The 15,314-nt window shown below is 36.7% G+C and overlaps 1 protein-coding gene across 2 annotated transcripts; it reads left to right on the plus strand.

The window, feature by feature from the left end:
- The first annotated feature begins 1,261 nt into the window (after positions 1-1,261).
- LOC110092422 lies at positions 1,262-13,498 on the plus strand. Of its 2 annotated transcripts, XM_020816955.2 has the most exons (13): positions 1,263-2,015; positions 5,534-5,746; positions 5,935-6,139; positions 6,608-6,683; positions 6,794-6,929; positions 7,020-7,124; positions 7,214-7,294; positions 7,983-8,072; positions 8,169-8,234; positions 12,653-12,709; positions 12,780-12,857; positions 12,923-12,970; positions 13,057-13,498. In XM_020816955.2, exons 1-13 carry the CDS (start codon positions 1,452-1,454, stop codon positions 13,126-13,128), a joined length of 1,791 nt encoding a protein of 596 aa, XP_020672614.1. In that variant the 5' UTR covers positions 1,263-1,451; the 3' UTR covers positions 13,129-13,498. The 2 variants fall into 2 exon arrangements, with proteins under 2 accessions (XP_020672615.1, XP_020672614.1); XM_020816956.2 differs by lacking the exons at positions 7,983-8,072; positions 8,169-8,234 and having other exon boundaries at positions 1,262-2,015.
- Positions 13,499-15,314: the final 1,816 nt, after the last annotated feature.

Genomic DNA, 15,314 nt, shown 5'->3' on the forward strand with positions numbered 1-15,314 from the left:
CAAACTGTTTCAAAACATGACATGCTTATAGTCTCAAATCGAGCGGATCAACGAGACGAATCCAACGAGCTCAAGAGCGCCGAATTCCAATATCACTAAGACTTTCAAATGTCTGATGCATGATCCACGATCAAGAGACTGAATATCGACCGTTCATCCAAACCACTCCACATTTGCCCTTGATCCTCCTCCTATTTACGGGTCATGTCATTCTTAGAAAATTATAAATAGTCCCGCTTTTCTCTTAAGAGTGAACCTAAGTAAGAAGAGAGGAGAAGAGAAGAAGAGGAGGGAAGAAACTCCTCCTCGACCACCATCGGAGTTCCACCCGACTTTTAAGTGACTTCGGAGTTCCGCCTGACTTTCAAGTGACGTCGGAGTTCCACCCGACTTTCAAGTGACGCCGGAGTTCCACCCGACTTTCAAGTGACGCCAGAGTTCCGCCCCACTTTCAAGTGACATCGGAGTTCCGTCCGACCTCCAAATAACATTAAAACTCTCTCTAACAAATAACAGACACCAATTTTCTGATACCAGCATTCTAATATATGTTTGCAACTAAATTTCTACCGGTGACTTGATTATTGTACTGATCATCCTAAATTTTAAGGACGAGTCAGCCTCTTTTAACACAAGCAAATACTAGTTGAATTCTTTTAACTGGGTGTGACACCTATGATTTTTCCCTGTCCAAAGCTTTCTACGTAAAAATCATTGTGTTTTATATCTTTTCTGTTTGTGTGATAGAAATCCGTACAACGCTGAGATGAAAAAATCTAACTCAATCGCCGCATATGTTCTAGCCCGCAACAAGCATGCATATTATTATTAATAAATTATCTACGAGTATTATTAATAGTTGTTGAATTTCATTAAATCAGAATATTATCAACATCTAAAACTTATGAAAAACATATTATAAAATATATTAATATCAGAAATTGTTACGTGGTAAAATATTAAATTTAAATTAGTTTTAAATAAGAATAGTATAAAGGAATAAAAAAAGAAAAAAATTCTAAGAAATTGAACAAGAAAATGCTACAAATTTTTATCAATGCCACGTCGACTGTAGCCTTCTAGCAAGCACTTGTGAGTTTGAAGAAGCCACGTGTCGTACGCTGGTGTTCCGGCTTGAGTGTGGTCTGTGACGCAGCCATTGGGCCCATTCCATTTCCACCTCCACTTCGCTCTCCCCCCGCTTCTTATCCAGACAAAAGTCCGCTGTCGCTCTCTAATCCCCCCGTCTTCTCTCTTCTTCTCCATTTTGTGGCTGGAATTAGGGTCATGGCCACTAAGCTCCCAGCTTCCCTACGGGCACCAGATTTAAAACAGTTCAGAAGGACAACGCAAAGGGAGATCGCTACCAATAGCTCTTCCCCTCATTCGTCGAGCTCTCTTCTAATTCCCAATTCGATCTGCGCCTTTTCATCTAACGGTTCGCCAGCGTGATGGTCCTGCACGGCGGACGCATTGCTGCTGCTGCATCTTCGAATGTTTTGTTCACAAGAACAAGGTTCCTTGGCCTCTCCCCTGCCAATACCAACAATTTTACATCCACCTCTCGATGCTTCTCTCTCTCGGTGCCAATAAGCAAGTTGAGCGACGGCGATGGCGGAGAAAAAGGGAAGAGAGGAGGTAAAATTGGTGCAAAGAAGCAGAACAAGGAGGCGAAAAAGGAAGATGTGCCATCGCCCAAAGAAGCAGTTGATCTAGTTGCGGAGGGTTCGGGTAGCAAGCAGGTGTCGCTTAGTCTGGATGATGTAAATCCGGTGGGGTTGGGGAGGAGATCGCGACAGATTTTTGATCAGGTGTGGAAAAAGTTCTCAGGCCTAGGGCAGCTCTCAACGACCTCCACCGACGAGGATCTGCTGGACAGCGTCTTGATCCGCGGGCCCATGTGTGAGTTTACTATCCCGGAAGCGCAGGACACCACCGTGCTGGTGGTCGGAGCCACGAGTAGAATCGGTAGGATCCTTGTCCGAAAGCTGATGCTTAGAGGCTACAAAGTTAAGGTAAATTAGTTATCAAAATGCCACTGTTTCTTGTTCTTACTTCCTTTCTTTTACTTGTTGTTTTGAAACGTATTAGAGAATGGATAAAAAAACATTAGAAACATATTTTGATTGATGCAACACTGAAGCTGTGGCAGCGAGACTTCTTACATTTGTTTTGCGAGGGACAATCAAGTGTGCAAACAGCCCTGGCAAGATGAATAGTTTTTTTTTTTTTAAATTCTTATCTTAAATAGTCAAGAGATTATATTTTCGAGACTTAGAAAGAATTGCTAATGGTATAAAGGTAGAATCATGCCCTGTGCTATTCGTGGGAATTTATTCCATTAATTTACATATTATGAAAAGATTTTTCTTTTAAGATATAAACATCAACGATATCCTTTCAATCAAACAAATATACAGTATAAGTTGTCCCCCCCCACCGCTGACCCCCCTGGCTATTTTTTTTTTTTTTTTTTTTTTTTTTAATTTTTTAATTCTTATCTTAAATAGTCAAGGGATTATATTTTCGAGACTTAGAAAGAATTGCTAATGGTATAAAGGTAGAATCATGCCCTGTGCTATTCATGGGAATTTATTCCATTAATTTACATATTATAAAAAGATTTTTCTTTTAAGATATAAACATCAACGATATCCTTTCAATCAAATAAATATACAGTACAAATCTCAACCCTTCATGTTCCTACTAAAATTGAGAACATCCAAGTTATCAAGTAAAAAAAGCCAAATTTTACAAAATTGACTTAATTTGTTTGATTAGCACAAAATTTAAATTATGTGATTTCAGATTAATTACCAATTATCTTTCACTTTTAGTGATAGATTTAGTTTTAAAAGTTATTTCCAAAATTTGTCAAATCAAAATTTAAACTTGATTTATATTTTACAAACACCTCCATAAACTCCTTTAAATAGAAAATCAGTTGAGAAACAGAAGCTTGCACGATATGCATGTAGTGTGAGAGCCGCGATGTTCGAGAAAAATGCTAAGGAGCTGTTCTTGGAGCAACTGTTAATTAAAAAGGTGAAATTAGAAGGGTTCTAGCTGTTTAAATATAGGGGTATTGGATATTAAAGGGTGAAAAATAAAAACTTTTGTGAATTATAGATTAAAGAAAGGAGACAATTAGTGGAGTGCTATCTTGACGTTGTTTTGGGCTCCGAAAATTCGCGCTCTGAGATCCCAGTTGTTTTTCGGGGAGTTTTAATGGTTTATGTTATGGGTAAATTTTAGGAAGGCAGATTGAGTTTGTAGATAAGACACTACTAGAGATTTCGCCCTCATTTTGCGAGACTTTATAATCCGAGTTCTGGTCTTATAGGGGCAAGCCCCTATAGTTAATTGCCCCTCCCGATAACGAGAGAGAACTTTCAATTAAGGCTAGTCATCAATCAGTTACGTAGAAATATGTAGTATTTGGCACATAGTAGCAACATGGGTATACGGAATTTGGGATTTGATATTTAAAATAGAAATTTCATCATCTTGCACTTAAAGCGGATGGTGGTGGAATGGATGATGGACCCAATCAAGATCCCATGGTTCCATCGTCCCGGGCCATCATGGTCCCTAGTCTACTTATTCGGAGGAGGTAGTCGACCCAACTTGACAGAAGGTTCATTGTCGGCAGCCATAGGTTGCTTCGTCCAGGGGAACCTTATAGACCTAGGAGGAGTATTTGCCTGAGGAGGCAAATTTGAATCCACCTTAGCTAACAGAGAGCTTGCCCTATCGATTATATCCTATTGATTCATATCTCAAAGATTTAGTACCATTGGGGAGCGTATGGGCTCTGGCCATAACCATAATGTAGTGGTTCTATTTGGCGGCAAACCACTCGGTTCAAAGGGCCCGCTTGCGTGCAAAAGAGGTGAAGGAGCTTGCTTGGTTTGTGCGCAACAGGGGTGGAGGGGGCTCAATTGGTTCGATTTGCAAATAAGACTTGGACTGGCGGTCCAAGTTCAGAGATTACAGTTGTGACTTTCACATAGTTGGAGACCATTTTGATTCTTTATAAAGAGTCAAGGGACAATTTTGATTATTTATCTCTTTTTCTATTATATGTAACAGAGTTACTTAAATTGTGGCATGTTGCTATGATCTGTGGAGTTAATTCTGTTTGTCCTGGTCTTATGAGATTCTATGTAATATCAAGCAGCGGTTAAGTGCTTCCATTATAATCTGGAAGTCCTAGATTTGAATCACGAAGCAGCCGTTCTATAAGTGTAGATGTAAGACTGTTTTCCTTCATCCCCTTCTCTGATTGTGCAATGGGGGAGCTTCATATACACTCTTCTTATTCATATGATTTGGGGAGCTTCATGTACACTTCTTATTCATATGATTCTAGATAACACTTCTCATATATTAAACTGTTTTTTTCTAAATTACTTGGGTGTATGGTAAATCCATTGAAACAATTAACTGTTTTAAGGTAGGTAACCCAGGTTCTTATCATTCGTAGCATACATTTAGTTCATTGTGAATCTTGCATTTGTTGGAACCTGAAATTCAGACCTCAGTTTCAAGAAGCCCACCCCATGCCATGACAAGTTAGTCAGCTTTTGGCTTATGCATATAATGTCAATTCCTTTTCGCCATTGGGTATCCAATGTTGGGAAGTAAATCACACAATAAAACAAATAAGAAAAGAAAACAACGAAAATGAACAACAAGATTTAACATGGTAATACCCAAAATTTGGGAAAAACCACGAAACCACACCACACCACACCAAGAAATTAACTATGAAAATTTGCATAAATTGTACAAATCTCTCTCCTTGACTCACATCACTTCTTCATACCGTTCTTTCTCAGAATTAACAAAGCTACACTTCTACAATATTAAAGATCACAAACTTTCAAGTTAAACATGAAAAATGAGAAAGAAAATGCTCAGCCTGACTTGCAGTGCCATAGCGCCTGGGTTGGGAGCTCTGCGGTGCTCCACTCTTTGTCTCCATCCCAACTCATAGTGCTGGTTCTAGAGAGCCTCAATGCTCCGTTTTATGTTTACAAGTTAAAACTATAGTGTCGTTGCATTGCATTCTATGACGCTGCGGTGCAGAAGTGTACAACGCTCTAGCGCTCTAATGTACAACGTCTTGGCGTTGTATGACTACACAAAGAAAAAAATTTATGTGGCAAGGTCCATTGCAACCCTTGGCGAGCTTGACCAATGAAATTGAGGTATGAGTCAATAATACAACCCAATTGATCGACACAATCATATTCCGCACAGAATTAACATCTAATAATTGGCGTGACCAATTGAGATTGAGACTTTTTTAACGAATAGTGATCCTGATCCATATCTGATATACTTTTTTGTTTATGAGAACCTGAAAATTCAGATTACAGTTTCTTGTCAATGCTCTTTAAAATCTCCTTTTTTTGAAATCAATCAACTATATGCCATTTCAAATTATTCAACTTTTAGCCTATAAAGATTTTGTGCCAAATACTTTTAGCTTATTTGATAATTTATTAAGTTGAGGTGAACAATTCAGGCTTTGGTAAGGAAAGCTGATTCAGAAGTGATAGATATGCTTCCTAGATCAGTAAACATTGTACTTGGTGATGTGGGTGAACCTTCAACTTTGAAGACTGCAATAGAAGGATGCAACAAGATCATTTACTGTGCCACGGCTCGCTCTCTTATAACTGCAGACCTCTACAGAGTGGACTATCGAGGAGTATACAATGTCACCAAGGCATTTCAGGCATGTTAATTCAAGAACCTCTGTACTTGTTTTGCTTTTACTTTCAGTGTTTTTAACCGAGCATTGCATCATCATCATCATCACTACTAACTTTATCCTAACTACTTATGGTTAGTATGCCTAGTTTTGTATCAATGCACTATATACATAGTTTGAATAAGGTGCTAATTATGCAATTTGATGTTCAGGATTATAACAATAAATTAGCACAATTAAGGGCGGGAAAAAGCAGTAAGAGCAAACTTTTGCTAGCTAAATTCAAATCTTCTAAATCTTTAGATGGGTGGGAAGTTCGCCAAGGAACTTACTTTCAGGATGTTCTTGCTGCGAAATATGATGGAGGAATGGATGCAAAGTTGGAATTTATTGAAACGGGAGAAGCTGTGTTTTCAGGTATGAGCACACATCTCTCTGTTCATTAAGTTTTCTTCTCTCTTAGGAATATTTGGTGATTTACCTACTATTTCCTTCAGCGTTGGACTAAAAAGAAGGTACTTAGCGATTAAAGATTTGTGTCCCTTACGTTGATTCCTAAAATGCTATTTTATCTAGTGCCTTGCTAGCGATTTGTGCAATCTAGGATGATGCAAATATTTATGCTCAGAAAATTTCCCCAAGCTCAGAATGAGAAAATTTTTTAAGAAAGGGAGTAGATCTAATTTCTTTGCATCACAGAACGTTATAACCCAATGTCAAATACTTAATTTCTTTCCGTTGTTGGGTGTTAATATCAAATTATGAACATTCTCGAAAGCCTTAAGATATAATTTCGGAGCAGTCAGTCATATAGAGTATTTCTTCAGTTCCAAGGATGTTGTTGAGCATTCCTGGTATAAATGCCCTGCTTTTTATCCATTGCAGGATATGTATTTACAAGAGGTGGATATGTCGAGCTTTCCAAGAGACTCTCCTTGCCTTTGGGCTCCACCCTGGATAGGTATTGACTTTATCGTCAGAAATTCAATGTAATATATTATCTGGCTTGATTGGCGGACGATGGCATATATTTTTTATCGGTTCTCACGGTTGTGGATATTAAATTTGCAGATATGACGGTCTACTTCTCTCTATTGGTGGAAATGGAAGGTCATTTATTGTAATTCTAGAGTCTGGCCCATTGGCTGATACCTCCCAAAGCAAATTATATTTTGCTAGAATGAGCACAAAAGTGGGCTTCTGCAGGGTAGGTACCGTTCAAGTGTTGGCATGCAATTTAATCCATCCTATTTCTTTTCAGCAAGTATATCTAATAGTTATGAGCTGTCTTTTTCAGGTGAGAATACCCTTTTCATCTTTTCGACCTGTTAAACCAGATGATCCTCCGCTAGATCCTTTCCTAGTACATACTTTTACAATTCGATTTGAACCAAGAAGACAGGTTGATCAGTTCTTCAAACTCGTGATTTTCTGTAGTAAAAATCACCGGATGTCTTTTTGACCTCTTTATTGATAATATTCTCTCTGTAGAGACCTCCTGAAGGACCTACAGGAATGACACAGGATCCTAGGAGCTTCAAGCTGATATTGGAATATATAAAGGCCTTACCCGTATGTTGCTCCTGATTTCATCCAACCTTGCTTCAGCTATATTTGCATAATGATAAAAGGAACATTGGGGGTTATGGCAATTTGTGTTACATGCACCCACAGTCCTTATCGTAATTGCTGTAAACTTGGCTGAACAACTGAAATTTGATCTTTAAGCATTCTCATTTATATGGTTTTAGCAAAAACATACAGTCATCAGAACTCCAAAAGGTTCTAGGTAGGAGAAGGTCCACTTCATTTGTATAGAGTATTACAATGCTAAGAGACTCTACGTAATCAACTTTAATACTGCAATTATGTATCTGCAAAAAATATCTGGTTCTTTTTTTTTGGAATAATTAAATTTCCCTTTCCTATCCATCAGCATCTTCAGCCAGATTACTTCATCGTCTTTGACGATCTAGATCACATTTGATCCACCTCTATCTTTCACCACCTAGCTGATTCACTGTAATTACGCCCCATTGCTTTATGAGCTCTTTTTCTTTGGTTAACCTGCCTAACCAACTGGCTGAATGTATTGACGGTTGATCATTTCATCCTCATATATATTCCGACAAGGGAGCTTTCTTACTGCTTATTTGTAATCAGTACAGTTTGTTATCGTAAGAATATTTTCTTACAATAAGATATAAATTTTCTTATCCTAACACCCGTGAATATTATTATTATTTTTTGAATGTTGAAGACTGGAAGAGAAACTGATTTTATCTTGGTATCATGTACTGGATCTGGGATTGAATCCAGTAGAAAGGATCAGGTGCTAAAAGCCAAGAAGGTAGTTTCTTGCTTGCCAAACTGTATATTACAAGCTGCTAATTGTAAACCCTACTTAAACCAAATTCCTTCATTGTACATTTCTTTTCTTTACTAGGCCGGGGAAGATTCGCTAAGAAGATCAGGCCTTGGCTACACGATCATTCGCCCGGGTCCCTTGCAGGTGCAATCATGCTCCACAATGAACATTATGTTGATTCCATTTAGTGAATAAAAAATAGATATTACTTTTCAAAATCTATGTCAAATGATAAAAATCTTAAAAATCTCTCTTTTTAACTACTCTAATGCTACTAGAATATAGTAGCCATCAGCGTAAGGAGTTTAAGAAAGCAATTTGCAATGCAAAGATTTTAACTTTTAATGATTTATATAATAGATTATAAACTGAGGGTGAAAGATATATGTATAAATTAGCTAAACAAAGAGATAGGACTAGTAACGATTTAGTTCAAGTAAAGTGTATTAAGGATGAATGTCAAAAGTGTTTTTATTAGAAGAGGATATTCAACAAAGGTGGATGAGATATTTTGTTAAACTTTTTAATGAAGATTATGAGAATGCGACTGACTTTAGTGACCTTAGCACCCTAAATGAAAAATAAAGTTATTTTATTTTTACCTGTGTATTAGTAAAACCGAATTTAAAAGACTTAAAAAAAAAAAGAAGTGTGAAAAAGCTGTTGGACCTGATGATATTTCAATATAGGTGTGAAAATACTTAGGAGATGATGGAATTTCTTGGCTTACTAAACTTTTTAATAATATTGATGGGGACATCAGATCATCATGGAAAGTTTATCAGAGACGTGGCCGCCGATCTACGGCCACGATCGAGTCTTTATATTTTTGAGTCACTGATGTATTTTTATTTTCATGTATTTTGTTATTTGCTTATGTGGTTTTATTATTTCCCGTTGTACCCCTCTTATGGGAGTTGTCGTATGTAAGCCCAAAGGGCATTTGTGTCTTTTGTTTTGAGTCAGTTGTATGAGGCTATTTAAAGCCCACCTTTGTTCTATTTGAAGTTAATGAATGATTATTATGATATTTCTTCTACTCTTGTGTTGTGAGAGCGTTTGAGAGTTTTTGGAGAGAACATTAGAGAGATTCCTAGGAGAGGGAAATCGGATCACCCACCAACCTTGGATACGGCCGGGTTCGTGGTTTTCTTCTTTGTCTTTTCATCTTCCCCTCGTCGAACTTCCCCCACCCTCCACCTCAAGCCACCGGCCACCTCACCCGACCCCTCCTCCTCCCCCAAACCCCACGGCCTCACCTTGCCCGAAGCCCTTCCTTGCCGCCGGCCATAGCCCCATAGCCGCCGGCCATACTCCACTTCCCTTCTCCCTTGATTTTCCTAATTGGGTTGAAGATTACTTTAGGATAATTTTGAAATTCAAATTCATTGAAATTTGAATTCAAAATCTTTCCTAATTTAACTTCTCTATTTAAGGAAAGTTTCTTAACTCATCCTATTGAATTTAAAATTTAAATTGGATGAAGTATAAAACTTTCCTTATTCCTATATCCAAAAATAGGAACCCCAATTAATTGCTCTCAATCCCCTCTCTCCCTTGGATGCCGCCGGCCCTCTCTCCCTATCCCATTAAATCTCCTTTAATTATTTCCTAAACCCATCCCTCACTTAGGAAATAATTTCAAATCCCCATAAATCCCTCTTGACCGAAATTTCCACTCACCTTGCTTGGATTAATTTATTTCCAAAGTAGTAATTTCACTTTTGGAAATATATTTAATTCTTTTCCTTTTCCCCTCTTCATAGCCGCCCCCTTACCCTTCTCTCTCCCCATACCCGTCTCCCCCTTTCTCTGTCGAATTCTCTCTCCCTCCTTAATTCCCCCACCTGAGTTCTAAGCTTTATTTCTCCCTCTTCTATCTCTATTTCCTAAACATAAAAATCTGAGATTTCTCTCAGATTTTGGGAAGGAAATCTGAGATTGTTTCTTCATCACATATTGAAGAAAGCTTCTTGTGTCTTTGTCCTTGATAATCTTCAAGAGCATTCGCTACCGTGGAGAGATTTCAACCATTAGTTCCTATGAATGGCGGATCCAGACACTAATTACGGCATAACTTGGGACGAAGACGGCTACGTAGATACCCTACAATCTACGTTCTTCGACGTGAACCCAACAGTTGATTTCACCGTCAAGGATTATTTGGAGTGTACATTATATACTTGGTCGAGGCTATCGACGAACATTTTTAAGGCATTGAATGGAGGATCTCTACCAACCCTTGACGAAGGTTTCTTCTCTCCCGAGCATCTTATTCCTTTTAGTCTAAATTTTCGTTGGTTTGATTGCAGTCACGACGGACTCTTCCAATTGCTCTCGCTTAAGCTTAGTTACTGTAGGATTTGAGCGTACCTCATTGCATCCTAATTCTTATTTGAGCGTACCTCATTGCAACCTAAGCAAATATCTCCTTGTTTTGATTCTTCGTTTTAGAATTGCTATTAATTTTGTTCTAATATTATTCTAATCACGAGTTGTGCAATGACTAAATGATCCCATAATCATCTCATCTAAGTAGTCCTGCATCAATTATTTTGAAGACTAAAAAGATGTCAGATGAGTGGAGAATGAGTGTGTTGATTCCTATTTTTAAGAATGAAGGTGATGCACAAGATTGTGCGAACTATAGAGAAATTAAGTTGATGTGTCATACTTTAAAACTATGGGAGAGAGTTATGGAGCATAGGTTGCTGCATGATACTAATGTTTTTTAAAATCAATTTGGATTCATGCTAGGTAGGTCTACTATGAAAATTATATATTTATTAAGAGGTTTGATGGAGAAGTTTAGAGAATAAAGAGGATCTACATATACTTTTTATTGATTTAGATATAGCATATGATAAAGTTTCAAGTGAAGTGGTATGGAGAGTTCTAGATAAGAAAGGGATTACTAATGCTTATATTCAAGTTATTAAGGATATGTATGCAAGAGCTGTTACTTGTGTTCAAACACAAGGTGGTTTAATCAAGTATTTTCCTATTTCTGTTGGATTACATCACGGATCAACCTTAAGCTAATATCTTTTTGCTTTAGTCATGAATGTTCTCACTAGACATTTGCAAGAGGTTGTACACTAGTGTATGCTTTTTGCTGATGACATTCTTCTTGTTGATAATACTAGAGAGGGAGTTGAAGATAAACTTGAATTATAGAGGTCAACCTTAGAGTCTAAAGGCTTTCATTTGAGTTAATCTAAAACTGAATATATGAAGTGTAATTTTAGTAATAATAGATCTAGTAGGGGGATTGTGACTTTGGGCGATCAAGTCATTAATAAGAGCACACATTTTAGATATCTTAGGTGTATTGTTCAAAGTGATGGTGAAACAGATGGGGATATTAGTAGTAGAATTCAAGTTAGATGGTTGAAGTGGAGGAATGCATCGGGCTTGTTGTGTGATAGAAAAGTCGTTCTCAAATTTATGAAAAAATTCTATAAAACGGTAGTGAGAGCTGCAATTCTTTATGGTGCAGAATGTTGTCCATTAAAAGAGAAGCATAATATTAAGTTAAGTGTTGTAGAGATGAGCATGCTAAGGTGGATGAGTGGCTTTACTCTTCAAGACAAGATACAAAATGAGTATATACGTGAAAATGTTGGAGTAGCTTCAGTAGAAGATAAGATTAAGAGAGATCGCCTTAGATGGTTTGGTCACATAAAATGGCAACCTTCCGATGACCCTGTTAGGAAAGTGGATGTATAAGATTTGACTTATGTTAAGAACGGTAGAACTAGAACTAAAAAGATTTGATTTGAAAATATTAGAAATGACATTTCTTTATTAGATTTAGATGAGAATTTGACCCTTAACAGGACACAATGAAGAAAAACGATTCATGTAGTCGACCCCACATATTGGGATAAAGGTTTGTTGTTGTTGTATTTAAATAACTTCATTAAATACGTAGCTCTAGATTTTTTGTTGTTTTTTCCAATATACTTAATATTCACTGTGCATTCAACCGAGTTCAAGGTTATATCACCAAATAAATAAATATCTTATTCTATAAGGCTGTTTAGTTTGATACAAAATAAATGTGTTTTTTAAGAGCTGAAAATTTTGAAAATCATAACTAAATGTTTGTTCGCACAAATTCTATGTGCCTAATTGCTATTTTCCAGAGCCAAATTTCTTGAATATTACCAGAAAATTTTTGCCTCAAAATGAAGATTCATAAACCCGCCTCCATATATTTGGGATGAAACTACTGATGGTGATTATGATGGCACAAAATGAACCCTAAATATAGATACAACATGACAATGCACGCATGTAATGACTTAACAAATAAAGAAAGAGACGGGCATACGTGAAAAATTTTAGTGAACACATGCAAGCAGAAAACTATCTTCAAAATCACATACAATGCACATATTCATGTTTAGATACATGTAGATGCACGTTACATGCTCCGATAGATAGGAATTAGGGTGGAGTTGACTGCAATGTAATATTATTGTAATACCTAGATGGAAAATTTCTTCTTGAATTTGTATAAAAATAGGATAACTCTAGCCTCTGAAATGTTCTTGCAGGAAGAGCCAGGCGGTCAACGAGCATTGATATTTGATCAAGGGAATAGGATTTCTCAGGTATGGCCGAAGCAGCGTTTCATTTCAGTCTAAGACCGTATATGAGACTCAATTTTCAAACTTTTTGCAGGGCATTAGCTGTGCAGATGTAGCTGATATATGTGTAAAGGCATTGCATGACTCAACAGCAAGAAACAAGAGCTTTGATGTATGTGATTGTGGATGCTTCTTCTCTCTCTCTCTGTCTCTCTAATTTGATTGTTTTGAACACAGGTATGCTATGAATACGTCGCAGAGGAGGGCAATGAGCTTTATGAGTTGGTAATGAAGTCTAAAACCAAGTTATAATCGATTGAATCTGTTTGTGGCTTCCGGAAAGTATTTAATTGGTGATTTCTTTTGTGTAGGTGGCGCATTTGCCGGACAAAGCAAACAACTATCTTACACCAGCTCTTGCTGTTCTGGAGAAGAACACCTGATGGGAAGGAAGCTATTTCTCTTGTTGAGATTTGTCATAAATCTCACTAAACTTTTGTTACATTTTCAAAGTGTATACTCTTGGAGCTGTTCTAGATATATGCACCACACATGAACCGATGTATAGTAAAAACTTGGTAGAAAACTTGGACTGCTCATGAGCAAGTCCTCCAAAGATAGAATTCCACTGGAGCTTGAATGTGGAGAGAAGGCCATGCTTCCAGGTTCTTAGCTTGTAACTACTTTTTATGGACTGTTTGTTGTTTTATGTGATGAAATTTGAGTTGGAAATTAGTTTGCGACTCAATTTAAATTATTGAGAGCAAACAAATGGAAGAAAATAAAATGCACAGAAACATTAACATTTTTTTTACATGTTCTCTCAGTTGATGACTATTTCATGTTCCAACTGTTTTAGTTTTCATTATGATGATAACGATGAAATTAAAAAAAAAAAAAAAATCATTTGCATTATCTCATATACATTTTTTTTTCTCTATTATGAAATTTCAATTACAGCAACTATTTTATAATGCAAACGTAGGGGATCAAAATTATATATGAATATTCTCAATTATCCTTGATAAAATAACCCATTCAATATTGTAAATCTTCGAGGTCGGTCAAATCCTTGTGTATGGTGTTACTTCATAGGATGTTAAGTCTCAACAAAATCCTGCCCTCTCCCTTCTCTAAGATTTGCTTCTCATCAAACTGCTCGTGTACTGTGGGCTTGTTTATTTTTTTTTTATTTCACTATCAAGGTACTACTTAAGTAGGGCTGTTAAAATCGGATAATGGGTTGGGTTCGGGTTCAATTCGGAATTAACCATACATAATTCAGGTCAATCAGAACCAACACGTTTTTTGAAATGGGTCAGTTTTTCAGACCTGAATTCATCTCAGTTCGGATTTTGGGTCAACCCGACCTGACTTGTAATTACCGCCGTGTTTATTCAACCAATGAGCCAAATCCTACAAATCTGCCATTGGAGCCGGCGGAGCTAGGTTCATGGAGAGGGAGAGGGAGAGGTGGTTTGGGTCAATCTGAATCTAATCCGACCTGAATTCTACCTGGTTTACAAGCGGGTCAAAATCCCTAATCCGAACTAAGTTGGGGTTCAGGTTGATATAAACCTGAAATTTTTGGGTCAGGCTTAGATCAAATTTTAGGTCGTGTCAAATATTGGCATCTCTATACTAAAGACACTCATGTGGGCACATCTCTATTATTTAATAGCATGGCCAATGAAATATGGATGGTGCAATGTTCCTATGGATGTCTGTGAGCCTACAAGTCGTCCATTATTTCAAATCGAAGTCATATGATATTGATATAATAAAGAATGATTATGAATAGCCAATAAACTATTACTACATGAGGGATTTTTTTTCCCCTTTCCATTCACAAGCAATAATCTCTAATAAAATGTGAAATGATCCAAGTTATTTGTAATTACTAGTTTTACCTATCGTAACTTCATTGTGAAGAAAATATCAAGAAAATGCATCATAAATAACACATCTCGTGGTCAAACTCAAACTATATGAGGACTAAAAAAAAAAATCTAAGCATATTAATTTGGTGGAACATTTGATCTTTTTGACATATTGACATCTCATCTAAGAAAACTTCTAAAGTATAGATATAAGCTTCATTTGTGACAGTTATTTATTGATTTTTTCTTTTTTATTTTTTGCTTTTTATAATTTATATTAAAAATTTATTTTTAAAAAATAATAAACAAAATCATAAATATCAAATTATAGGCCTTTTGATTCCATGCACCAAATACAACCTAGGAGTGCATTGGTGATCTCATCATCAACAAAGAAGTCCTATGGGCAAAACAAGTTTGGATTTAGATATTAGCCAGCAGAATAAAGTGGAATGTGAAGATATTTGTCTCATGTATTATGAGTCTTTGAAAGGATGCTGCTCGTGGGGGTAGAATGCAAATGATACAATCACACTATGTAGTAAGATAAGACTGTTGCAGACATTTACACTCTACGCAAGTAGTCCAATGAGAGAACAAATAGAATTATGCATACGTTTATCCATGGAGAATAACAGTTTTTGCCTACACATCTCGATGGATAATAATATGCATAATTCAATAATCATGAGATTTTTTTCATTCGATACATAAGTTCGAATGATATTTATGTGATGTGAGTATCGGTT

The sequence above is a fragment of the Dendrobium catenatum genome, unplaced genomic scaffold, assembly GCF_001605985.2.
Source record: "Dendrobium catenatum unplaced genomic scaffold, ASM160598v2 fragScaff_scaffold_29, whole genome shotgun sequence".
Classification (NCBI taxonomy): Eukaryota; Viridiplantae; Streptophyta; class Magnoliopsida; order Asparagales; family Orchidaceae; genus Dendrobium; species Dendrobium catenatum.